This window comes from Anopheles aquasalis, chromosome 3 (assembly GCF_943734665.1).
Source record: "Anopheles aquasalis chromosome 3, idAnoAquaMG_Q_19, whole genome shotgun sequence".
Lineage (NCBI taxonomy): Eukaryota > Metazoa > Arthropoda > Insecta > Diptera > Culicidae > Anopheles > Anopheles aquasalis.
In genome coordinates, this window is record NC_064878.1 from 34538003 (window position 1) to 34564594 (window position 26592).

The 26592-nt window shown below is 37.9% G+C and overlaps 1 protein-coding gene across 7 annotated transcripts in view; it reads left to right on the plus strand.

Annotated features, from left to right (window-relative positions):
- The first annotated feature begins 2729 nt into the window (after positions 1–2729).
- The window catches only part of LOC126575824 (uncharacterized), a 59253-nt gene continuing 35390 nt past the window's right edge, over positions 2730–26592 (plus strand). For 2 of the 7 annotated variants that reach the window (XM_050236748.1, XM_050236745.1), the window contains exons 1-5: positions 10752–10882; positions 12879–15140; positions 22288–22405; positions 23983–24102; positions 25010–25091. In XM_050236748.1, the coding sequence (XP_050092705.1) occupies positions 13196–15140; positions 22288–22405; positions 23983–24102; positions 25010–25091 (2265 nt within the window). In that variant the 5' untranslated portion in view covers positions 10752–10882; positions 12879–13195. Of the gene's footprint in view, positions 2758–10751; positions 10883–12878; positions 15141–15220; positions 15599–15675; positions 15713–22287; positions 22406–23982; positions 24103–25009; positions 25092–26592 lie in introns of those variants that run through there. The other 5 variants (XM_050236750.1, XM_050236747.1, XM_050236746.1 and 2 more) reach the window with 4 other exon arrangements.

The window sequence follows — 26592 nt, forward strand, 5'->3', positions numbered from 1 at the left end:
ACCAAAATTTGATGTCATAGATTAATTTTTCAATGAATGTTGCTCAAAACAATACTATATATTCTTCAAAAGCTGTAAAAAAATATGACATTTTTTTTACATATAAAATAACGGACGAACCGTATGTTTGAAAATATGCCATTTACTTGAAAAAATAAAGTTGAAATATTACGTCCCAAAAATTTTCAAAACGGGCCTTTTTTGGCCCAAATGTACCGAACTCCCCCCTTAATCTATTAGTTTATCTAAAAATTGTTCTTTTGTACTGTAATGGTAGTTTAAACTGCTTTCAACTTTAAGTTAACGTGGAATTGGCGTTCTTAACGCGACCAATACTTGACCATCGTCTAAATACTGCTAATTCAATCAATAAAAAAAATCGTCTCTGTTGCATGACCATTTACAGTCAATTGATCTTTATGACACGCAATCAATTACGCTATTCTTGTTGTGTAATAAGAAATTGTCCAAAATAGCTCCAACGTTTGACCATGGTGACGCTACTTTGAATCGCGTTTCCTAAGACCAACGTTTTCAAAGTCGGTGCCCATCGTAGCATCAAGCCTGTTCCAGTTAGAATCTGGGCACAGGATCTGGATCACCGCATCGCATCGCCGCTAGTAGTCATGTTGCTGTTGTTTTACTTGTAGTAGCATGTTATTTTAGTGGTAATTATAAATATATAAAAAATCGTCATCACTTCTGCAAAAATCGAAAAATTGTAAATGCAAAAATTAGAGTATATTTCAAATGATCCAGCACGTAGTTGTAGTATAATATGGCATTCACTTGAAAACATTAAGTTGAAAATTTTCGTCACAAAAAATGTACAAATATGAGACTTTTTTGTACCCCAATTAGCCTTAGCCTTAAGAAAGTCCTAGATATATCTTCTCGCAGCCTACTCTCGCTCTTGAACTCTCATTGCTTCCAACAATTCTCTCGCTTTAAATCTGAGGATTTTCTCTTTGGTCATCTCTTTTGGAAAAGCCAAAACTTCATGAGAACCTCCAGCTGACTCTTACGCTCTACTACAGTTCTCTGCAGTAGAATGTAAACTGCGCTTTTGCTCTAGAAGTTGGAACAATCTGAGATCCATGTCAATCGTCAAAAGGCTTCTTAGACTGTATGTTCTGTGCCTGTTAAGTCGAGTGTTTTATGGAAACGTGGAAAATTGCCATCACGCGTACATACCGGTAGTCCTTGGCTCGATTTCCAGTTGCTTCTTTGTATAGTGTATAAAATAGATATATAGTGTACGTTTCTGCTGCATCGATTCAGACCCACTTCAGAAACTAATTAATTTGCTGTGTCGGTAGCCTGAGGTGTGAGAGATTTAGCAGGCAAAATCGGAAAATATACAACGAAAGATGATAGTATACTTGCTAACATTTTTTATTATGTTTTTTCCCTTTATGAATACATCTACTAAATAGATTTGTGAATGTTTTTGTTTGTGTAGTAATATTTGCTTATATGTGACAATATGTCCTTTAGCCAATTCTACGGAGTTCTTCGAAAATGGAAGGCCTGCGATGCTACACTATTGGTGTGGTGTTTAGGACTTTAGATCAATTGTATATCAGAATTGTATCCAGAAGAGAATGAATTGTTTCTTTAAAAAAATCCAAATAGTTTGGCAATAGCTGATAGTGAGCTTAATAAGCGCTCACTTATTCAATATTGTTTGCTAGTAGGTACCCCTTCACAGCCCAACGGAAAAAATGGATTACTCCAGAGCGAACTGTAGAGAGAAGCATGGACAAGACCATCTAAAAGGGCAACAATGTATGTATGTACTTTTATGCAAATAGATTATTTTGAGGGATTCATTGCAAATCATGGAAATACATAAAATCTATTGCGCTATCGGAAATGCTGTTTCAATAGCCAGAGCATTTCAATAAAAGGTGAAATAAATGGTTTGTGCGTTTAGTTGTTGAGAGCGGATTGAGCGAGAGCAAGAGAGATAAAATACGAGTGGAACCTCCATAAGGGGGTTGCCGACAAACTATTTCTGCTGAAAACCAAAAAATGCTGGGCCAATAATCGTGCTTGGTGAAATTCAAAAATAGCATCAACAATGCATGCAATTGATGTCAGTCGAGTTGTCATATTCATACCATCCAGTGATGAAAATATGAAACATTTTTAATTAATCAAAGCTTTATCAAAGGTAACTTTAAACTCACTTTTCTTTTCTAATGTACATCATCCAACATATATATATATATATATATATATATATATATATATATATATATATATATATATATATATATATATATATATATATATATATATATATATATATATATATATATATATATATATATCACTACAACTACACACGGATACTGTGAGGGATGGAATAATGATAAACAATATATATTTTTTGTGCGTGTAGATCGTGTTAAAACGAGTATCTCTACAAGTGTCCTGGTTTGTTGTAACAAGAATTTTCGCGAGAATTTTTAACGGAACACCGAAACACGATTAGTGGTGTAGTGTTCAGAACAGTGTTCCCAACAGGCAGGATTGTCATTTAATCTACGTTGAGAATCAAAATATCTGTGAAAACTGGTTGCTGCCACAGCTTAGAAGTACAAGGGTTGTTAAAAAAAAGTGAATTATTGTGTCGTTGCATTTACAATATGTCTCTATATAATTAAAAAGTACGATTTGGAAAGTGCGGAAATTTAAGTGAAAATCATTTGACCATAAACATTGGCAAACATGAAATCTGAACGAAAAAAAGTAAGTATCCAAAATGTCTTGGTTCTAATTACCTATAGTTTTATATACTATGGAATTACAAATATGAATTGTAGATTTATTTTTATACATGTATCCTGGTCAAAGGACTAAGTGTATTTTTTGTTATGCTGTGTTAAGTAGTTGCATATAAATTCAGCGTGGTAATAAACCATGTGCTTACTAATACCTAAACTAATCAAGCGGCAATCAACTTCCATGTAACTTATGTTAGGTAAAACACTAACAACACACCGCTGTCAACCAGCTTATGCTAATAAGCAGCGCTCTATGCTAACTTTAAGAGAATAAATCTGTGATGATTTTACATAACATATCTTTCCCAAAGTAACGTGTTTAACATAACAGTTAAATTATTCGTAAAATTCATCACGATAGGCACAGAAGCTAAAATTAGATTAACGATCTGTTTTCGCCACCTTGATTGTTACACATAAACTATCACACATTCATCATTCACATGCAAGGGAGAAAAGGGTAAATCAAACGATAGATAATTAGGAACAAAGCACATCACTGCCATTCATTATAAAATCAGCAGCAAATGTTTTGCCTTAAAACATAATTTATAATTATACTCATGAAAGAAATCATGTGCTAAGCATGAATCTATGTACAGTATGCAAAAAAAGTTTATCCACCCCTTGCAAATAATTTACATTTTGACTGATTTTTCATGAAAACCCTCAGCCTGAAAATGCGTATCACATATAGTAAAAACTGTCTAACACCATACAATAAAATACATGAGAGTTGATAAACTTTTTTTGCGTGCCTTGCTCCACTGTTTCTGTAATGTCTTTGTTTCTAGGAGGTATTTTTCAGATCTGTAAAAAGCAAAGTAAAGAAGAATAAAAAACAAAACTATTGATATGTGATAAGCCGGGGATACATGAAGCGTAAACTCTCGTGTAAACTCAGAATGTAATGCCAAAAAGTTTACATTTGCCGTTTACACGGTGTAAAAAAGATTATAAGTCCACGGAGCATAAATCCTAGCGTAATCGCTTTTTGCAAGCGATTTGCCCCACTACATTTCCTGTTCGTGGTTCGCATTAATAGTGAGTGTTCATTACTAGCGTTTTTAATCTTTTTCTTTGGAAAAAAGATTCTATTTTTCTCACAAAAGTCGATTAAAGTTCAGTGTAATTCGGATTACGCGTCTCAACCCGGTCATGTAAACATGTTCAAGTGTAAATTAATTTTATATTTACGCTTGAGTTTACGCTTCATGTATCGCCGGCTATACGCATTTTAGGCTGAGGGTTTTCATGAAAAATGAGTCAAAATGTAAATTGTTTGCAAGGGGTGGATAAACTTTTTTTGCATACTGTACCTTTGATTTTATATTTTTTTTGTACAATGGATGTAAAGAGGTCAAAATCAAACGAGATTGATCACGGGGGGGTCTTAGGTATTTAATTTTGTTGTTAACTTTTTTAACATTATTCCATGAATTCTGATCCTTTCAAGAATATTGTGCAGAAATTTTGGTTCAATCGAATGAAAACTTACAATGATATTAATTTTTTTAAATGTCGCAACTCATGCAGTCTCAATGCATATTGCTTCTTTGAAGCGTGGTTCCAACCAAACCAACGTTTTCAATGTCGGTGCCCATCGTTGCATAAAAACTAATGGACCGATCGTTTTGAAATATTGAGCACGTGACTTTACATTATTTTTCAGCTGGGCCCGTCGAGTTTTCATGAAAAAATTATCCGTTTTTTTTAAATAATTATGTAAAATTTGTTTTTAGGTAGAATCGTAATAGAATCATTTTTTGAACATTAAAAATCTGCTAAAAATGGATAAACTTATAATCTACGAAAATAATATTGATTTTCATATTTCAAATGACCCATCACATGGCTACGATGGGCACAGGAATGAGTTTATTTTTGCAGACACGCCTTCTAAAACATTCATTCACTTAAAAAATAAAATTCAATGGTTTCTTAAAAAATCGTCAAAATGAGCCAGTTTTTACCCGAATTAACCTCAGTCCTCCCAACACTCCCCCCCCCCCCAAACGGACACGTCCCGGCACCCCTCCCACCCTTTAGCCAGCGTTGTTTTTTAAATTAAATATTGCTTTTCCTACCTACGTGAACTGGCGTCAACGTAGGTTATTCGAATAAAGTAATCTAAACAAAACAGCTAGCACAGGTTTACAGATACACACAAAAGCATCATACGCATCACTATTGCAAGCGTTGCTCTGAATCGATTCTTTCTGCTTTCCGAATCTGATCCGGAATCGATTCCTAGCCGGAGTCGATTCCAAGTCAGAATCGACTACGGGAGTAGAGTTCAGCTATGATTCCGGACGCTGCCGGAATCGAGTTCAGTCTTGACTTGAGGGAGAAAAAGTTCGGCGCAAGAGTGACTATTCTTCTGCTTTGATCTAGCATTCGCCGTACATATTGATTGTTTTGTTTCAGCTTCCGCTGTCGTTTTCGCGGCCCACCTGCTGCTGGACCTCCGGAGCTTTCCCTCTTCAACGAAACTGTGTAATTAAATGCACCCGATTCATTCAATACTTGGGTGTAAGCCGTTTGCGCTTCTTCTACATTTAAGAGGAAATGCTTAGTTAACGCTTTTCTGCTTTGGCATGGCATTTATTGACCGTGAAAATTATCAGCAAATAGCTGCAATACCCAACAACACTCATTGTTTAATAGAGCCAAGATCACAATAAATAAATACCACAAACAGTTCAACATTAACCTTGAGATTGTTCAAAGTTTATTGATAACATGATTCCGTCGGAGTCGATTCCGGCTGATGTCGGAATCGTCCGGAATCGATTCCGGGCTGAGGCCTGTTTTGCACATCACTACTAGGGAGGTTATCGCATTTCTTTTGCCAAAATACAGTTGTCATAAGATCTGACACTTACTGCTTCATACCAGGTGTATAACCTTAAAACTGCTGTTTGCTTGTAGATGGGCTTACAGACCAAATTGAGGTTTCATCGACATCCCCTACTGTTTTTTGTGTTTATTTGACACCTGTTTGCATAAATCAGTGCACATCATAGGTGCTTATTCTGTAACTTGCGATTACGATGGCCTCAGGCGTTCGATGATTCATGCGAATTTCGAAACGTTTCGAAAACAATAAACAATTCAAAATGACAGTTTGAAGTAAAAAAACTGTTAATTAACTTGTTTTTTTCGGTATAAAAACGACTTAACCTTTGTAATAATAGTATACGATTAGCAGAAAGAAATTATTGATGCACAATCAGGACGCTATAACTGTTTTTCAGATGCTCGATGCTCGATGTAAACAGAACGCCAGCTGTCGACCACAAAAATGCACTCGACATGCAGGCGATCGTGAACACCAACTGAACACAAAATGAACCAAATGAATCGAACGCCTGAGGCCATCGTAATCGCAAGTTACAGAATAAGCACCATAATTTATATTACACTCCAACATGTAATTTTTCTTGAGTAACTATGTCTTGTTTTGTGTCTGAAAAAGAGCTTTCGCGATGAGTGTCATTTTTGTCCCTTAATTTGGAAAAATCACTGATCAAATCACATAAAATGCTTGTAGAGGCCTCTGGTGACAATTTGGTATTGGAAATCGTTAATAGATCCCAGTCAACCATCATTTTCTACCGCAATACCAAATCGCTCTGAACGCAAGACAATCCTGTGCGTTTGGTTGGATCAGATGGGTATCGTCTATTATGAGCTGTTTAAGCCTTTTGAAACTGTTAGGGCACCAGTCAATAATCAAAATGTATGAAGTTGTATGAAATTGTCGGAAAATGGCGTGACGAGTGGTTTGTGTCGCTAAATGAACAATTCTTTTGGCATGGTACATACAAATTGCCCAAAAGATATGAAAAATGTATAGCTAGCAAGGAAAAATACTTGTATTAATTTAGTTTTTGGTTTTCTATTTTTTAAATATGTTTTTATCGACAAAAAACAGCAGTTTTAAGGTTATACATCTGGTTGATATCATTGAAGATTATTTGTAGCTCTAGATCTTTAATTTCATTTGCATTAATTTGTTTGTTCGATTCATGAAAGCAATCGTTCTAGTTTATTCATTTTTTTGCAATCGAAATTAGTCTGTTAAAAGTATCCAAATTTATTAAACAATTTATTTGAAACTATTTGTGTCGAGGATGTTTTTTCTCATCTTTCCATGGTTCTAATATATTTGTAAAAATAGCCATATGATACACATTTTTTCATTCAAATAAATAACATTGAGAAAAATATGTTGGCAGACTAAAAACCTAAAAATTACATGTACAAAATAAATACATGTTTGTTGGTGCAAGAAATTCTCTCTTGCATCATATCTGTGCGTCAGCTAGGCTTGAGCAGGAAATCCATGCATGTGGGTTTTCGGTGAGAGTTCTTTTCTTGAAGTTATTTTCTACGGCTTAAAATATTCATTAACCCTCATCGGTCCCTCCAAAATTGCATCGAAACGGTTCTGTGTATGCGCGCGCATACACACATTTTTCCAACCTGTGCCAAAAAATCCAAAACAAAAACTAACCACTTCTGACATTTTTTATTTATTTTTTGGAATGTTCTTTATTGAAAAAAATTAATATGTGTCAAAAATTCTAAAATGTTTTTTTTGTTTTTCGAGAAAAATACGAAAAACCGCGAGAAAGTACGTTTTTCTCATTTTTTTTGGCACATCGCTTGCAAATATCGTATCGATGGTCATGTCATGGTGGCATGTTACAAACTTATCGCATATTCCTTTCGTCAAATCTAAAACCGTAAGTCCTAAGTTGCTTTTGGGAACGGTGTATCGATCACAACTGTTATGTTTGTGTATTGAATTTTGACACGCATAAAACCCAAATGACCATGCCATATTTGGCAGGTTTTGATGGACTATTTTGACGGAACGGAGATCACCCTCGAAATAGAACCAACTTTTCATCGACTGTAGCATTTTTTCCTTGTTTGTAGATAGTGTGCAAATTATTATTGCATCTATAGAACACATTTCTGATCGGTCAGAATTTATCACGAATCAAACGTTCCTTTAGATCATCATATCGAATGCAACCATGAATTCGCTGGAAGGTTTATAACGACACCGTAGCTCCAAATATTGCTCGATCAGTTTCAAATTGGAATAACACGTTTACCATTCCGGACAAGAGATGTTTTTGAATTGATATCATATTTTCAGAGCTTCAAAAATGATTTTTTCGGCTAAACACACATGGCGGATGTATGTGGATGCGTACGCATACACAGGAACCGATTCCTAACTATTTCTTCTCAGGCGATACTATACATGCCTAATTTTTTTAGTGATATATTTCTATTCTATGATCGAAATAAATCTATTTTGGAAACATTCGATATCCCAAAATTCGAGAGATTGCTAAGGATCATATTAATACACATCTGTTTATTCTAGTAGTAGTTGTTTTGAAGAAATGGTAAAACTGTACGACAGCCCCCGTGAACTTTTTTATCGTTTATGTTTCATTTTCCCGGACGAAATTCATTTAAATTAACGCCCAGCTTTCAAGCCCCCATTATAAACGGCATGAAAACGATAAAATTCAAAAAGATAGAAAGAGAGGCAACTATGAACGAAAGAGAGAGAGCATACTTATCGATCAGCTGTTTCCTGACAAACGTACGAAATGATAAAAATGCAGAAATAGCATGGCGCATGCGTAAGTCACTAGAGTGAAAGAGATAGTTATATTCCGCTATGCCGTACAGTTTTACCGGTAAAACGGGTCGACTGCCCCCGTGAACTCTCCGCTTAACTGTCATTGTGGGATTTCGCCAGTATAAATTGGCAACCATTTTAGCAGGGTTGCCGATTTCCTACCTAGCCAATGCGCCAGAAAGAGAGAGGCCAACCTTTGAAAGAAAGGCACAGCTATAGGTTACCAAGGCAAATTGAAAGTAGAGGCGAATTCGTTTTGAAAATTCAAATTTCAAACTAACGGACATGCACCCACGCGCACGACTTATAAATTGTCGAGATCAAGCCAGCATTTGTCCTTATGCTCAGCGTGTGGTTTCTGTCCACACTGAGCTGACCTTTGGACACCTCCGTTATCGTTTTGGAGATGTACCGCCCCAGTCAAACTCCGCACCTGGCAATGTCCATGACCTGGAGCCTGAAAATGCTGTCCAGATGTCTTAGGTGTCGCGGAGCGATCGGTGCAGGGTAGCCAGCTGGCCAGCGGCGGACGCGCCACGAGTGCGCTAGCAAACGGCCAGCCGTGTGCGACGACATGGCTGAGCGCTGAGCGAGAAACCATGGTGCATTGGGCGCACGCGCCAACCGCCGATTCAAACGAGGGGGCAAATAAATCAACGCCATCACAGCGACCGCCAGATGGCGTTGTTTTGTTTACCAACAAACCGGCCATGTTGCCTCGGGACGGCAAAGCGGAATATAACTATCTCTTTCACTCTAGTGACTTACGCATGCGCCTTGCTGTTCTTGCATTTGTATCGTTTCGTACGTTTGACAGGAAGCAGCTGATCGATAAGTATGCTCTTTCTCTTTCGTTCATAGTTTGCTCTCTTTCCATCTTTTTGAATTTTATCGTTTTCATGACGTTTATAAGGGTGGGTTTAAAGCTGGACGTTAATTAAAATGAATTTCGCCGGGGAAAATGAAACATAAACGATAAAAAAGTTCACGGGGGCAGTCGACCCGTTTTACCGTTTTACATACAGGGTGAGGCAAAAAAACTGCAACACAGTTAAAACGCCATATATTTTCCATTTTTGTTAGGATTTTATTGAATAAAACCAAAAAATGTTGGGAATTTCATAAACTTTCAGAATCAGTTTATTCTTTTACGGTATGTTACTTTTTGGAGGAATTATGGTCTTGAGACCGTGAAGAGGCCTTGCTTCGCTTGGCCGCAAGTGATGAAATTCTGAACTTTGTTTTCTTTGATGAGAAACCATTCGTTATCCTGTAGTTTTTAAACGAAAAAAAATATGGGATTTAGTTTCCAGGAAAGTCAGCTGATAATTTACACTCTCGGCTGGCCACCACGACGCATAAACCGGGTTGATAATGGGTTGAGATGCGATAACACGCAATTTTTCACATTATTCGCACATTTTCGTTCGGTGGATCCGATATAAATCAACAAACTAATGTTTCTAAAGCTATTAAAAGGTTCATTGCAGTCCTAGAAATGCAAACAATTCATGCGAAACCCCTAGAGATTCTAAAAGGCCTCTGTACCTTCCCTCAAAGCAACAGAGACATGAAATTAGCGTAAAGAAACATTTCACACTTCATTTCCATGTCTCATTGGCTGTCAATATCTATCGGCGCAAAAAGCGCAGGACTTCTCCGTTTGCGGTATTTTGAAGGGCAAGGATAGACCTAAAAAATGACATAGTTTTGAACAGTTTATGCAGACGCTTCTCTAAGAATGAGCCATAATACCACAAAGCACTATGCGGGCAACGAGCGATGGTTTCTTCTACCGTCTCAAGATCATAATTCACCCAAACAGTAACATACCATAAAAAACTGAACTGATTCTGAAAGTTTATGAAATTCCCGACGTTTTTTGGTTTTATTCAAAAAATTCCAAACAAAAATGAAAAATATATGGCGTTTTAAATGTGTTGCAGTTTTTTTGCCTCACCCTGTATATACATATACAGTTGTGTTCAAAATAATAGCAGTGGTGAGCGGTTCTAAGCTGTTTTCATTGTTATTTTGTGTTTTAAAAAATTTTCTTTGCATGTTTTGCTTTTCCATCAATTGGTTAATATGTAAAAAACCAAAAACTAACGAAAGGCAAGATTTTTTTATTTTTACAGCAGTAAAATGGGACCCTCTAACCATTGATCTGTATAGAATCGGAATTTTATTTTAAAAATATGGAAAAGTAAGAAAAGTCGTACCAGCAGGTTTAAGAATTACTGGTGTGCTCTGCCAAAATGATCGTCTTAAGTTTTCAACAATCCACGTCGACTGGTCCAAGGAAAAATGACGCAATGTTTTGTGATCTGATGAATTAAAAATAGTGTTGTTTGGATCAAAACACCGTTATTAGTACGTAAGACATCCATTTGCCACAGAATTTCAACCACGGAATACGGTAAGGACATTGAAACATGAGGAGGCCAATATGGGGATGTTTTTCCTCCTTTATTGCCTGGCTATTTTATCTTATACCAGGCATCATAGACCATCATGCATACACCAGAATTCTTGTCTAGGTCATGCTTTCTTATGCTGAAGAAGAAATTCCATTGAAATTTTTATTTCAACAGGATAATGATCCTAAATATACTAGTGAACGCGTAAAAGCGTGGATTCAGCCGAAGAACATCAAGGTTATGGAGTGGCCAGCGCCGTCTCCTGATCTCAATCTATGGGTAGATGTCAAATGTGCTGTTTCGGAAGCAAAACCTATTCTCGAGTGAAAATACTAGGAATGGTGAAACACTGCTAATTTTTAACAGCTACTTTCTTAGTTATTTTAAAATTGTCCTTAGTAATGGGCTGTTTTAAAAAGTAAACTATGCATGCTTGTTTATTTTTTGTTCCTTTTTGTATGGACTACAAACAGATTTCGAATCGATGCATGAATTATCATTTTATGTTACTTTTTAACTTTTGAACCAGCCACTGCTATTATTTTGAACACAACTGTACGTCTGATTGGATGTGGTTTATATTTCATACTGACCTTTATTTAAAATAATACGCGTATACAATTATTAACTATCAATCATACTACTACACTATACTACAAACCATAAAGCGACGCATAGATGCTCAACGTCACATCAGCGCTACATGCTCAGTGCATCCAAAGGAGGGTGTTATCGCGTGTCCGACCAAAGATCCGGCGAAGGTGAAACCACTTCGCTTGTTCCGAACACGGAGCAGCAAGGAGAAGTAGTGGGTTCTTCTGCCCGAATAAAGGCAGCTCTAGCGCGCTTTGTTCATCATATAAGAACGCTGGCTCGGCAGATCGTCTGCCAATCGCGAGATGCGCCTCGCAAAGGAAGAGTGATAAGGAAGAGTTTGCATCTTAAAACCACCAATGTAGAACAATCAGAGCACTGAAAAACTGGAAAAACTTTCTTTACGGATTTCTTACTTCTAAAAGCGAATACAGCGTCTCCAACGTAACCAAAACATATATACGAACTGTCAGTTTTCTTCATTCATTTTTCTAATCGTCGCGAGCGATTTTGTTCGGTATGACTTCACCTGTTTCCTATAGACACGTTGGTGTGAGCTAGATTGCAGCTCCTATCAAAAAAATTCAGCCAGCTAAAAATATATTGAGGAGCCTGAATATTGGCGTCGTCTGTGGGCGACATTGACGAAAACGGCAATCTGTTATCAGCACTATACTTGACTTGACGTTTCGTTTTGTCACTGACAGCTGGCTGACAGGGTGTTTGACGGCTAATATTGATGCGTCTGTGGCCCTGATTGCCGAAATATTGATGATTATGGTGCTTATTCTGTACCAGGCGATTTCGATAGCTTCGAGGCGTTCGATGATTCATGCGTATTTCGAAACTTCAACTCGTTGTTTCGAATAGTTTCGAAAACAATAAACAATTCAAAATGACAGTTTGAAGTAAAAAAACTGTGAATTAACTTGATTTTTTCGGTATCAAAAACGACTTAACCTTTTTAATAATAGTATACGATTAGCAGGTAGAAGTTATTAATGCATAATCAGGACGTTATAATCGTTTTTCATATCAAACCATTCAAAGTCGGTGCTCGATGTAAACAAAACGCCTGCTGTCGATCACAAAAATGCACTCGACAGTAGGCGATCGTGAACACCAAAATGAACACAAAAAGAACTAAATGAATCATCGCCTAGAGGCTATTGCAATCGCAAGTTACAGAATAAGCACCTATACCAATGTTGCCCACACGACCAGTAAAAAAAAGACGGCAATGAAACGTCAACTCTGCGTCAAAAAAATTGTTACAAAACATTGAGCGTCTATGGGCCGCTTAAGTCTACACAAGTCTACAATGTCTACATACACTAACTAACCTACCAACTATAACAAACTTTTTTATATGTATATATAAAATGTTTTTTGTACTTCTAGCTCCAACAAGATGTTAAACTGAAAATGTAGCAATGCTGTTCGTCGGCTGGCATAGGAAAGCAAGGCAGTTGGCGCCCAGCTCAGGTTTCACTTGTAATCGTATTTAATAACTTTAAAAACTCATAGTTAATCATAGAATAAAAAAAATAGAAACATGATCAACACTTAGGACATCGAAACAATGTACCAGAACTACGTTACATTAAAAGTTTGGATTGTGTTGAAGTGACACAACCACACATGAATAAGAAAACATAATAAGAACGACATAGTCATTACATTGACACAGAGGTCTTCAGACCTAAATCTAACAAGGGATGAAGGTTGACAAAGCCGTGTGCACGAATGGTACCCTGGAGGATCTGGGCCGGGCAATCCAATTTGAAGCGGTATTTTCAACACTAGTTGAAAATAAAATTTTGTCAATAAAACGGGAATCTGATCTTAAAAAGCGCCATAAAAAGTCACGGCTGTTACGAAGGGTTCTATTTGGAGGTAAAGTTATTGGACCTGGTTGTTGTCGCCATGTGATAGCCGCAAATACAAGTAACAGCAGCAGCATAGCTTGCGAACGAATAGACAGCATCGAGGCGCGAAATGTTTCCAGATCTAACCCAAACAAGCCTATAGGAGTAATTTTGCAAAATGCTACCACTACCCACACTAAAACAGAAGATACAAATCACACGGTCGCATTTGTCGTGGATGGATTTTCCTCATGTAATGGCGATGAAGAGGTGATGCTTGAAGCCGGCGACCTTTCATCATTATCGGATTATGACGACAAAGCGGTTGTGACATCAAATATAGAATCATCTCATGAGCTCATGGACAGTGTTCCGAATTGCGACCATTTTTCATTTGAAACAGTCACTGATGGTTCAAAAATTTGTCATAGTCGAACAAAGTATATGAATTGCCCCCAGACAAACCAGATCTATTCATTGGAACTGGGAGATAGATCGAATAATACAGATTGGCTGCAATGTAAAAAGGATCCAGCAGCATTGACACGCAAATCATCAGTATTTGATCGTACATCGAACGAAGCTGAATCTGAACGCTTCGTTCTTGATGATAGCACTTCGAACGTGTCAATAGAACTAGATGCAGTAAGTGAAGTATCAGATATACGACGAAGTATTGCATCGGAACCGATATCGATTATTAAGAGTTCCGTTCACACACGTGTTGCTGCGCAACAGTCTGGAAGGAATTCGTTCCTTTCAGCAGGAAATGCGGCCAACCGAATACGAATCCTCGAAGCAAAATCAATCAGTGCTCAAAACAGTCCGGTACTGCCACGTCAAAAATCAACCATGGAAGGTAGGCATCTAACATTTAGTACTGCCACCTATCAGAAACATTTGACAAGAGCGAGTGCAGGCGACTGTGATAATTCTATCATAGTTGATCTTAGTCTATACGATAAGGATCAGCAACAGCAACAACTAAACTCCACTGTGATAGTCATGAATAAGTCAGCATCTAAGACTGGCGACGGTAGACTTAGTACCGGTAGCAATGTTAGCAAGAAGTCATCCCTGCTACTAGACGAAAAGAGCAGAAGTAGAAAAATCAGATTGACCCCAGCCCTTTGCAAGGGCCCCAGCAGTACTAGTGCACAAACCGGCAATATGACAGCACCACTATTAGGAGATTCTTTGCCAACTTTAGAACCTACTGAAAGCTTTAACCAACTGACCGCAGCCAACTTACCTGTGATAGCAACACGTATCGATCTTCATCAGTCATCGCCGGTTAGTGATATGGTTAAGCTACAACAGTATCGACGCGCCTCGATTTGTAAAAAATCAAGTAATTCAGTTTGTGAATCGAATCAGACACACACTCGAGTGGGCTCACTAACAAACTTACGTACTATAGCCAATCTTGCAAGTCCTGCCATTCAAGTTGAGGACAATAAGGTGTTAGGAAGCAGACAACTGATCGCTGCACTTAATTGTCCACATGAAGATCAACATCATATTTGCCATCTTAAACACCCCAGATTATTAAAACATTCAAGCTGTGATGTCGAGCTGCATCATAAACCTTCAGAAATTATGCGCGCAGTAGCTCCTATCGGGTTTCCCGCTGTACAATGCAGTCGTCAATCCAGTACAAAAGAATTTCACCATCCTAAAGGAAGCGAAACGATCGCAACCAACAGTTATGGCTACAACGATGACTGTTCTTCCTATATTATGGGCTACGACATCAACGAGAGTGACGAAGAGAAACTAAATAAAAGAAAGTATAGTAAGTATTACAGAAAACCCAAGATTTATCTTTTATGTTTATTCAATCATCAACAGTGACCTTGCATTACAAATCTACAGGATGGCAACGTCGAAGTGATACACTCTTTCTAGTGCACTCTGTAATAACTATGACAGCCAAACATCCGATCTGTATTTACTATTTGAAAGAGTGATCTGTTTACTGCTGAATTTGGGTTTTGTTTTCTAGAAAATTGAAATGGATTCGTGTACAAAACAATTTAAGATGCTACATCTTCAAAACCTAACCAAACATGAGATAAGAATCAAGCTATCGCATCTAAATTTGTCCAGAATATTCGTACATTGGACCATCAAACGATTCATAGATGATGTTACGGTTGTCCCTGAAACGTAAAACCGAGGGAAACACGGACTGTACGCATTCCAGCGATAATTAAGGTGGTCAGATTAAGACGATAACATCCGGAATGCTTGGTAAGAAAAATGAGGCGTGATATGAAAATGAGGCATACCTGCATGCAAAAATAATTAAAAAAGTATCTTGGATATAGTCTTTTGTAGAAGCAGAGGATTCACCGGTTGTCTCGCAAAAATGTGGCCGATGGGGTTGCCATATCTCGAATATTCCTGAAGAGGCACCCTGCTCACAACACATTTTTCAGACGAACAATGGTCTATTTTGGAGGCAACTTTGAATAAGAAAAATGATCGTGTCTATGGCATAAGTCTTGTCGTGTGATGCACCAGCCAGTAAAAAGCAGTCGACTCGAGAGGCACCAAAACGCCTCAGCTGTGACGGTCTGGGGAGCAATCCATATACAAAAAACCAAACACTATACAAATGTTGATTAGGAGCGACGCCGAGCGTCGCCGAGCGAGACCGCAAATGACCATCTATGACGTGAGCGCGAACGAGAAGGGGAAAGCGACGCCGAGCGAGATGCAATACATGTGCATTCAACGAGCGCGAGCGAGACAAAATTCCGCGCGCGATATTTCCCCACCGCTCGAAGCGAGAGTACGCGAGTGCAGAGCGTGCTGTGGAGGAGAAACCAGAGAGCGAATGGCGCAGGCAACTTGGTTTTGCAGAAACGTGCGCGTGAAATCGAAAAGCGAAAAATGCATCCAATGAATGATTTTGACCCACGAAAATGAATGGAAGACCCCATTTTACTGATATTTCCGATTTGATTTTCGTGAAAATCGGTTAGGGCACTGACTGGCATGGCATAATGGGACAAGCAAACGGGCACTGCCCTTGCCGTATGCGACCAGGGCGGTCAGAGAGTGCGCGAGCATAAGGCGCACGGGAGAGCAGAGCGCGCCTTGGTGGAGAGCGAATGGCTCAAGCAGCTCAAGCTTGGTTTTTCAAAAACGTGCGCGTGAAATGGAAAAGCAAAAAAATGCATCCAATCATTATTTTATCGGTATATTGCCGATTGCGGTATCGATATGTTGCCACTGCCCTGCAAGGCCTAATGGAACAAGCAAACAATCAAGAGACTCGGTGTATGCGCCACAATGGAATCGCGGTAGGAATGGTTTACTGTCATTTCCTCAAATGGAACCGCACTGTTTAAGTAATCTTATGGCTTATGCTCGATTGCTAATTGATCAGATTTATCAGCATTTAGGGATCGAACCCGACATACTAAGGCCACTATATTAACGCGGCACCGATCCTGTCGCTGGCCGTCAAGGCATAATGCCACAGGCAAACACGCACTGCACTCGCTGCATGCGACAAAATACAATCGCGTTAGGAGGAATGGTTCACTCTCCGTCTGCGATTGCTTCTATGCTATCAGAACGGTCCTGCCCGCCTCGATGGGCCAGATATTACACCTGGACCTGATAGAAGCTCCTGTTGCTAAAGAGTGATCTTTGCATTCTTTGCATTAGGATCCGAAGCCAATCGAAGATTGTTCTGGCTCTGATGTTGTCTCACGGGCTTTTGCCATGGGCAATGCATGCCACTGCAAAATATTATCGGCAGGTTTCGGCTGTTCGGTGGATATGCTGTAGGGCTGTTTGATTATCGCCAGATCGTACCGAAGACAACGGCTAATCAAATGATGAAACAAACCATTACAGCATGTGTAAGGATCAAGGGTAAAATTATGCTCTTCGAAAATCAAAAAGATGGGCCAGACATCCATCAACGGCAGCATTGTGGACAGGCTACCGATAAGGCAATGATTCACCTTTCCGGTATCGAGGTGCACTGAAACAAATTGAGGCGATATACATAGACAAGGATGCGGCAAAGCTGAACGGGTGCTGGCTAATGGGACGCGCCTGCTTTACTGCTCCATACGGTGACAACTTGCAGGACCTGGACCTGAACCGGGAGGCAATGACAATCAACCTGGTGCAAGGTCAATCGCTGCACCACTTTGGCCGCTGAAGAATATGATCACGCCTTAATCTTACATCGACTCACGAGAACCCTTCCTCCGGTGAAATCGCAAGCAAACGCTCGGAATTGTAAGGAATCAAATTGAAAATGAGTCAACATAGAAATGGTTAAAATGGAATGGAGGGACATGTTTGATTGTTTGGTGAGAAATGGAAAAGGAATAATTGCAAACAATCATTTTTTCAAACGAGGCTCTGTAACCGGGCGGTTTAGCTATCAGAGCACATGGCTGGGAGTTGGCTTATCAACCGCTGCATTCGCCAGCAGCAATGTTCATGCCGTGAAGATAACAAAAATGTGTAGCTATCGAGCCTCTTTGATAAAGTAGAGATGGATAACATTAGAATGACATGGAAGAGCATTTTTGTATGTTAAGTAAATAGGAAAACAAAGAAATTCCAAATAATCCTGCTTTCGTGCGTAGCTCTGTAACCGGGCTGCTTACCTAGTATCATCAAAAAGGGAAACTACTCCTGTCATTCGTCGATAACGGCGTAAAAATTAACAAAACATTTGTTCACATTAACTCTCGCACCAACTGATGTTTCAATACCCCTCGGACCAACTGATGGGTCTGGCCAGACCCCTATGCTTTTACACGGGGTTGTATGGGCGTGCATGCTGTGTTTGAAACAATTTTTCTACCTCTAGGAATCACATAATTGAGCTCTCTCTTTTGCATATGTGTTTAGCATAGCCTAAACTATGTGACAAGACAAAAGTATGACCAAAATCTGTTCTGTTTTTGGAAAAAACACATTTTAGTTTCTCGATTTTTCCCCATGCAAAAAGTGCCTAAAACTTGTATGCGAATTCGTACTTTCCTCTCCTAAAATCATCGCCACACATAAACTAATTACCTTTTTCCAAGAAAGTGATATCAGTCATAACAAGCGATCATTTCTCCACTAGAATCGATCGTTTTGATTGCACCATGAATGAAGCTAGCGAAGAAAAAGAAGAAGAGAAAGAAGAACGTTTTTGCACACGAGTTTTCGCCGGCCATGACAGTGCTCGTATGCTAATTCATACGGTTGCACCACACGAGCGACACGTCGCAAAATTATGCTCGTACACATTATAATCGTCACATTATACTATTATGACAATTGATTCTTGTAGAGAAATTATTACTTTGTATGACTGATATCACTTTCTTGGAAAAAGTTTATTAGTTTATGTGTGGCGATGATTTTAGGAGAGGAAAGTACGAATTCGCATACAAGTTTTAGGCACTTTTTGCATGGGGAAAATCGAGAAACTAAAATGTGTTTTTTTCCAAAAATAGAACAGATTTTGGTCAAATTTTTGTCTTGTCACATAGTTTAGGCTATGCTAAACACATATGCAAAAGAGAGAGCTCAATTATGCGATTCCTAGAGGTAGAAAGATTGTTTAAAACACAGCATGTACGCCCATACAACCCCGTGTAAAAGCATAGGGGTCTGGCCAGACCCATCAGTTGGTCCGAGGGGTATTTTTTTTAAGTCCTTTTTTCGCGTACTCCGAGGACTTTTTCTTAAACGATAGTGGTATCAATCGAAAGGAAATAAAATTTTAGGAAGCTACCCGAAAGGCCAAGACGCTACAATTAATAGAACTTGAGTTATTAACGATTGAAAATGCAATGGGTCTGGCCAGACCCATCAGTTGGTGCGAGGGTTAACATTAACAAATATTTGGAGATCGTTTTCAAAGTTAATTTGTTCCTTGTGCGAAGATACTATATGGAGAAAATGATTTTTGTTTTCAATAGGTTCAGCACGTTCAGCAAATAGTCCAGCACCAGCACAAAAGGAATTGATTGTGCAGACACGATGTGCGCAAAATTTGCCATGTTTTATAAGCTCATCGGAATGGCCCGCAGCGTCTTCCGATTTGAAGCCACTGGACTTCAGCATATGGGGATACACATGGTCGTGTCATGGTTTCCAAAAGCGACTTCGGGCCGAATCAAAAACAAAGGCGAAGGATTTGAATTGAACTAATTAAATAGTAATTTTAGTGTTGTAATATGTTATTAAAACACACAGCAGCGCATTCTCAATACTGTGATGTCAGTTTAAGTGAATCACTTCGGCGTTACCACCCTGTATACTAAATGATGTAGTTGTTTAATGTTTTAATTATATTAAGTCTATTATATAGTTTTTTTATACTATTAAAAGATGTTGCTATTTTTGGGAAAGTTCTCAGCCTCGTGTGTGATGTCGTTTTAAAGTAGAACCAAATAATTTTAAAACGCAATAGAGTAAAGTGGTGCAAGAGTGTGCACTTAACTTTTAACTCGCTGTATTTCTCTAAGGAAAGAAGTGTTCGTCCTGTTAGCTACACCAAATGAAAGTATGGGTTTGTAGCGTAAAATTGTGGAACATTTTTTTTTATCGTACTCATACATCTTGTTAAAAATGCATATTAAGCAAAAATAAAAAATGCGCATTCTTACCCCACCATTGGGTCAAGGATGCGTATTGGGTGGAGCGCATACGAAATCAAACCTCTTCGAAGTTTAAAACTGGTCGAAGTGTGAAGTCTAGAGTAAATATAATCCATTATTGAACAAAACAAGCATTTCATAAAAAATCCTTTTTTTCTAATCAAAAAAATAATTTCATAACACATTTCAAACAAAAAAAAAATTTCAACTCTTCAATTCAATTCAATTCTTTTTTTTGCGGATATTTTCCCTTCTTCTGTTGGTTGTTGGTTGTTCTGTTCTCCAATTTCTGTTTTATTGGACTACTTGATATTGTCTCAGACTTTTGGTCTTTCTTCCTTCTTTGCTGAGGAGTTTTGCGCTTAGGAAGTGGTCTAAGCTCCTCAAGATCAACCAAAATGTCTTCGTCCAATCCGGTGGATAAATCCAGCGGTTCTTCTTGAACCAAACCCTCAGTATGGATTTGATCAGGAACTGATGGGGTTTCGAACCGTTTCGGTTCGATAGTTTGTTTCGGTACCAAAACAGGATTCTGGGGAATATCTGTTACTGCGCTTGGTTCAAAATTCTTTCCATTGAATATCTCCGAGTTCATAGGCACAATTCAACACACTCTGAAAGCATTCTAGGCATTTTTTGCGACAAAAGAACAGCCACAACACTCTTGCGCACGCACTCTTGCGCACGCACTCTTGCCCCATAGTTCCGTTTTAAGAGAAATGGTAAAATACCAAAATATCAATCCGTATTCCAGAATAATGTTTTCACCATTTGATTCTACATTAATTACGGAGTCTTTGTGGCTTATATAGCCTAGCATAAGAAAATCCAAACGAAATGAGAGAATGTTTAAAAAAACTTCAATAATATGCAAATTGCGAAAAATACAACTTACCGCATTTCTTTGTTGTTATTTATCCAATCCAAAAGAAAAACACGTATGAACAAGCCATTACATGACCTTTCAAACAAGTACAGTGTTGCCAGTTTCAGTGCTACCGTTTTCTAGAAATGACTGGTGCGCACTCTTACCCCATGCGCATTCTTGCCCCACTTTACTCTAAGTGATGTTTTTATTGTTAATTTTAACAGTTTTTTTTCTTTTAAAACTGAAAACTTCATTTTGCGAGGAGGTTTAAAAACATTCTTACATTTGAATACCCCGTTGACAAACCACATTTTCTCCTGTTAAGGCTCCTGTTAAGCCGGCGATACATGAAGCGTAAACTCTAGCGTAAACTCAGAATGTAATGCCAAAAAGTTTACATTTGCCGTTTACACGGTGTAAAAAAGATTATAGGTCCACGGAGCATAAATCCTAACGTAAACGCTGTTTGCAAGCGATTTGCCTCACTATATTTCCTGTTTGTGGTTTGCATTAATAGTGAGTGATCATTACTAGCGTTTTTAATCTTTTTCTTCGGAAAAAAGATCCTATTTTTCTCACAAAAGTCCATAGAAGGTCAGTGTAATTCGGATTACGCATCTCAACCCGGTCATGTAAACATGTTCAAGTGTAAATTAATTTTATATTTACGCTTGAGTTTACGCTTCATGTATCGCCGGCTTTAGGGCTTAACAGGAGCGCGCGCCATACAAATTCTCCTCTGTTAGACATTAACAGTAAGGAATTCGAGTCGAGTTCCAGAAGCTCGAATTCGCTCCTGTTGATGTCTAACAGGGGAGAATTTGTATGGCGCGCGCTCCTGTTAAGCCTTAACAGGAGCCTTAACAGGAGAAAATGTGGTTTGTCAACGGGGTATTTGATGCGAGCTGTACCTTGAATGGGATAACGGACATGATAAACTTATTTTCCAACATGACAACGCATGACCGTATGTCACAAAACGCATGAAAACTTTTCAGAAATATACACCCGATGTATACACCAGACATTGTTCTTGTAGGAAACTACTTGTTTGGTAGCTAAAAATTTGATTAGCTACACAGTACCTACTTCTTAATGGAAGTGTTGATTTTTTTTAGTTGAGTGGATTGCTTCAAAAGACGAGGAGTTCCTTCGACATGGAATTCGAAAATAGCCTGAAATATGAGAAAAACTAGTGGCCAGAGATGGGCAACATTTTTACTGATGTACAGTGACCGTTTCGTTCACAAAGGCCTTTGTGACTGAAAATGACGTATTTTCAGACGAAAGAGTGGTGGACCCTAGAGGTGGGCTTTTACTTATGGCAGTCAAAAAATCAAAAATACTAAGTGTTAAACCTAATATTTTACGTTGCGTAAAGCTTTTTACACACGATCTATGCTTTCAAAACATCTTTTTTACTCGTTCTCCTGTTCTAGAATACTTAAAACGTTGTTCAGATCCGGTTATTGCCTTCCCAACTACCAGCAGCGGTATGGGACCCACAAACAGTGGCTTGCATCATTGCATACTTACTCGTTCGCCAAATCAACCACCGTATGTATTAGCTACATGAGTATCTTATATTTTTTTTGGTAATATGACTCATTTCTACTCTGAGTTGATTAATTCTCTGAGTCGTATGATACCCTTTCCTTCATCATCATTATTTTTTAAGGCCTCGTCACATCATCCGCCACAGCAATATCTTGAGGAAAAGAGAAGCTATTGCAGATTTTTTTGCACTTATTTCTCGACTAGTTCATTAACCCTCATCCGCACTCCTATTTTAAAACCTTATTCCGCAAAAAAAGGAAAAAAGGACTTTTTAAGCCGGGGATACATGAAGCGTAAACTCTCGTATAAACTCAGAGTGTAATGCCAAAAAGATTATAGGCCCGCGGAGCGTAAATCCGAGCGTAAAAGCAAGCGTAAACACAGCACCAACATGAAGCGTAGCATTATGATGAATTGAATGTTCTACAATCGCTAATATACAGTAAAAACATCTTTAAATATAAAAAAAGATGTTCAGAAATCAACTTATCTCGTCGATTTATGTTTTTTGTAGCCAAAAACACATCTAATTGATGTAATAGCATAGTGTAATTGCAGGTGCATGAATGTAATTGCAGTTGACGTTTCGGTATAAACTTTTATGCGATTATGCCTGCCACACGAAGCGTAAACTTTTTGGCATTACATTCTGAGTTTATACGAGAGTTTACGCTTCGTGTATTCCTGCCTTTAGAAATACACTCGTATGCAATATCTCGTCGTCTCGGCTTGTATACTCGTAATCTCGTATGCATTTTTGTATGCAAACATATGTAAAAGCATACGGGTCTGGCCAGACCCGGGACTGCGGATTAAGGTTTTAAAATAGGACTGTGGACTTGCGTTAAAAACACTGCACATGCACTCTTATTTGGTTTATGGATGGATATTGCATTTATACCTGTACAATGACAAATTAGTTAGAAATGGACCGTTCTATTCATTTAATGACCTGGCGCGTTCACATCGAATACTTATTAAGGCATATGATGATCACAGTTTAACAGAAGCAACATGCAAAAGTCAGAACTCAAAAACAATTCTATGCCTAATGGGGTTTGGAGTATCATGAGCACACAAAGCTTGGTGCACGCCTACATTCAATTGGCACAATGTATCGATTGAAAATATATCAGAACGAGCATGAATAATTTTGTAAAATGTTAGTGCAGTAACATACTAAATCGCTGAAAAAACTGAATACGCTACCTGCTGTATTCAGCAGTTTTTCAATATTCATTTGTTTTCGTGACTTGGCACAAGCATTAGCTGAGTAGCGATTCGATTCCTCCTAGTATTTCGAAAATTGGGCGACCAATTGGATTAGATTGGAAAAATTGGAAAAAGGTTTTCAATATTGAAAAAGGATCAGTTCTATAATTTTGAGAGAGAGAAACCTGAGAGAATGAATCGATCAGAGGGTCTGGTTGACATCGACTTAGACATTAGAGCATAACTAAATATGCGTTAAATGACTTTAACTTTTGGCATTTTCCTATTAATTCAAAACTAAAAACTGCGGGAAAATATGATCCATAAATTGCTTTGCATGTTTCGACTCGTTACTCGTGGAAAAGCAGGCAGGTCCCATATGATGATGATTTCATTTACGATGTATCACTGCAAATCGAATCCGACTACCGTGGAGGAGAGCTAAATTCCATCGTGCACGAGCAGAAGAAAACATATAAACATAGGTAAGATCCGCTACACGCTTCGATGTATACACTCCTTTGAGTTAGTATAAGACCACCTGCGATTTTAGTAGTTTCTCTCTACTGGTAACTGCAATAATTTCAACCCGTATCATTATTGATTGGTATTGGTGAGATATGTTTACAATGTAATTTTCGTATTTTTACGTGCATATACCACACAGATACACGCATTTTGTTGTTTTCGACATGTCCAGTTAGTATAAGACCATTTCAATTTTTCTTCAAAAACAACCTTTCTTTTGCTTGCAAAAAATAGTTGCAGTTTGCAAATAATACAATTAATAAAGAGTTACTTTCCCGCTGCGATTTGCAACCAGGAGAATGCGATTTGGCCTACTTTTCACCCTTTTTTTCAACAATTAATGTTTTAAGTCTTCCCTTGCCTTAAGAATTGCACTTTTGAGCTCATCAACTGAGGAAAACTGCTTCGCTTAGCGTAAATCTTATCTACAAGAATTCCTCAGATGTTTTCAACATGCTTTATATCTGGTGAACGAGCAGACCAAAAAATTGAAATGGTCTTATACTAACTGGACATGTCGAAAACAACAAAATGCGTGTATCTGTGTGGTATATGCACGTAAAAATACGAAAATTACATTGTAAACATATCTCACCAATACCAATCAATAATGATACGGGTTGAAATTATTGCAGTTACCAGCAGAGAGAAACTACTAAAATCGCAGGTGGTCTTATACTAACTGAAAGGAGTGTATATATCATATTTGTGGAATTGGATTGAAAAATAGTTTAGTAAAATAAGCGTGAGAAAGAAAACACAATTATCTTGCTTTTAAATGCTACATTTTCTAATTGTATACTTCGTTTCGTGATACTTATGTTCTCTCTATTTCATGGCAATCTTGCTGAACGTCGCATACAGGCACCATCATCGACACTGTAAAAAAAAAAAATACAAACGACGGAAAATTCTTGTTCACGACTTGGACGACCAAAGTGTTAAGGTAAGGTCCTTTATATAACATTTGACTTCATTCTTTGAATCCCAAACCAAAACCAACGTTGCCAAAGTCGGTGCCTATCTTACCTTAAAAACTATTGAACCGAGCGTTATGTTTTTTTACATTTTTTTATGACACTTTTTTCAGGTAGATCCACCGAGTTTACTCAAAATTTGATCATACTTTTTTTTAAATATGTGAAACTAGTTTACTTCGTAGACAATCGTAAACAGCTTTACCTTTTATGCTTTTAATACTAGCAAAAAATGGAATAATAAAAATAACCTTGGCATGAGTACAGTGGCAGACATTCTTATAGCCGTACCTGGAGGCTTAGGAGTAAAACGGCAATCAATTACGAATGGATGCACTATTTTACGGCATTAAACGAGTATTGTATTAGTACACTTGGTGACTAGTATATACGTAAAATTTGGTTTAGATACGTGGCTAATTGTGAGTGCTATGTGTCAAAATGGGGCTAATCGTCAGATTTCAGTTGCTTTAAACTGGACATTCGTATAGCCGCAGTGAAAGAAAAAAATATTTCCCCAAAATCGTTAAAACGTATTTAATGGTTGTATTTTTTGTTCAATAGTGCAACTATTCTAGAATATTTTTAGCTTTAGACTTGCTCTATTTGATAACACTTTGGCTTTTAATTATTTTTTGAAAATAACTCGCTCAGGACAACTTATACATAAACCAAAAAGTACAAAAAATCAAGCTGTTTTTGATAAACGGCAATTCTAATCGCTCTGTTGTTTCAATTAACTGTATGTATAAGAAATCCATCCATAATTTCCTACGGAAAAGATCCAAAAGGGTGGTTAAGCCTCTATCAAAAACGATGAAAATAATTTCCTAACGGACAAAAAGTCAGTTTTAGCATGAATCAGCCTGAAATTGGCAATCTTTGGGCAAATTAATGGAAATATGGATGGATCAGCAATAACCAGACGCATTTTATACATAACGGAGCATAAACAAATCATAAAACAGGGAGAAAACTCAAAGCAAAGCCAAAGTTGATTAATACCCAAAACGACCACCGGTTCATTTACCATAAATTTGGTAACATAGATAAAATAAATGCAAAATGAAGTACTTTTCAAATTAAATAAGTAATGTCTTGATGATGGATGCATGCATACAGGCGTTATTGGCATGATGTAAACCATGAGGGACCCACCATACCATATCGTAAGTTGAAACCTAAAATTCGTTGGTGAGGGTTTGGTGTCGAGTGCAACTTTCTCATCACGTACAGCTTTCCACTTTTAAAAAAAGTAAAAGGAGACTTTGAAAGATATTTTTATTAATCTATTGGGGATTAAAGCCTTATTTTATTACAGGAAATAACACATCAATTGATTTTCGCCAACAATTAAATGCATGGTTTAGAGACCAGAACATCCCTTTAACCAAGTGTCTGCTAGCTGAAATTAGCTTATTGAAATTACATAAAATTCTTTTTGGGTTTGTTATTTGGATTGGTTTCTCA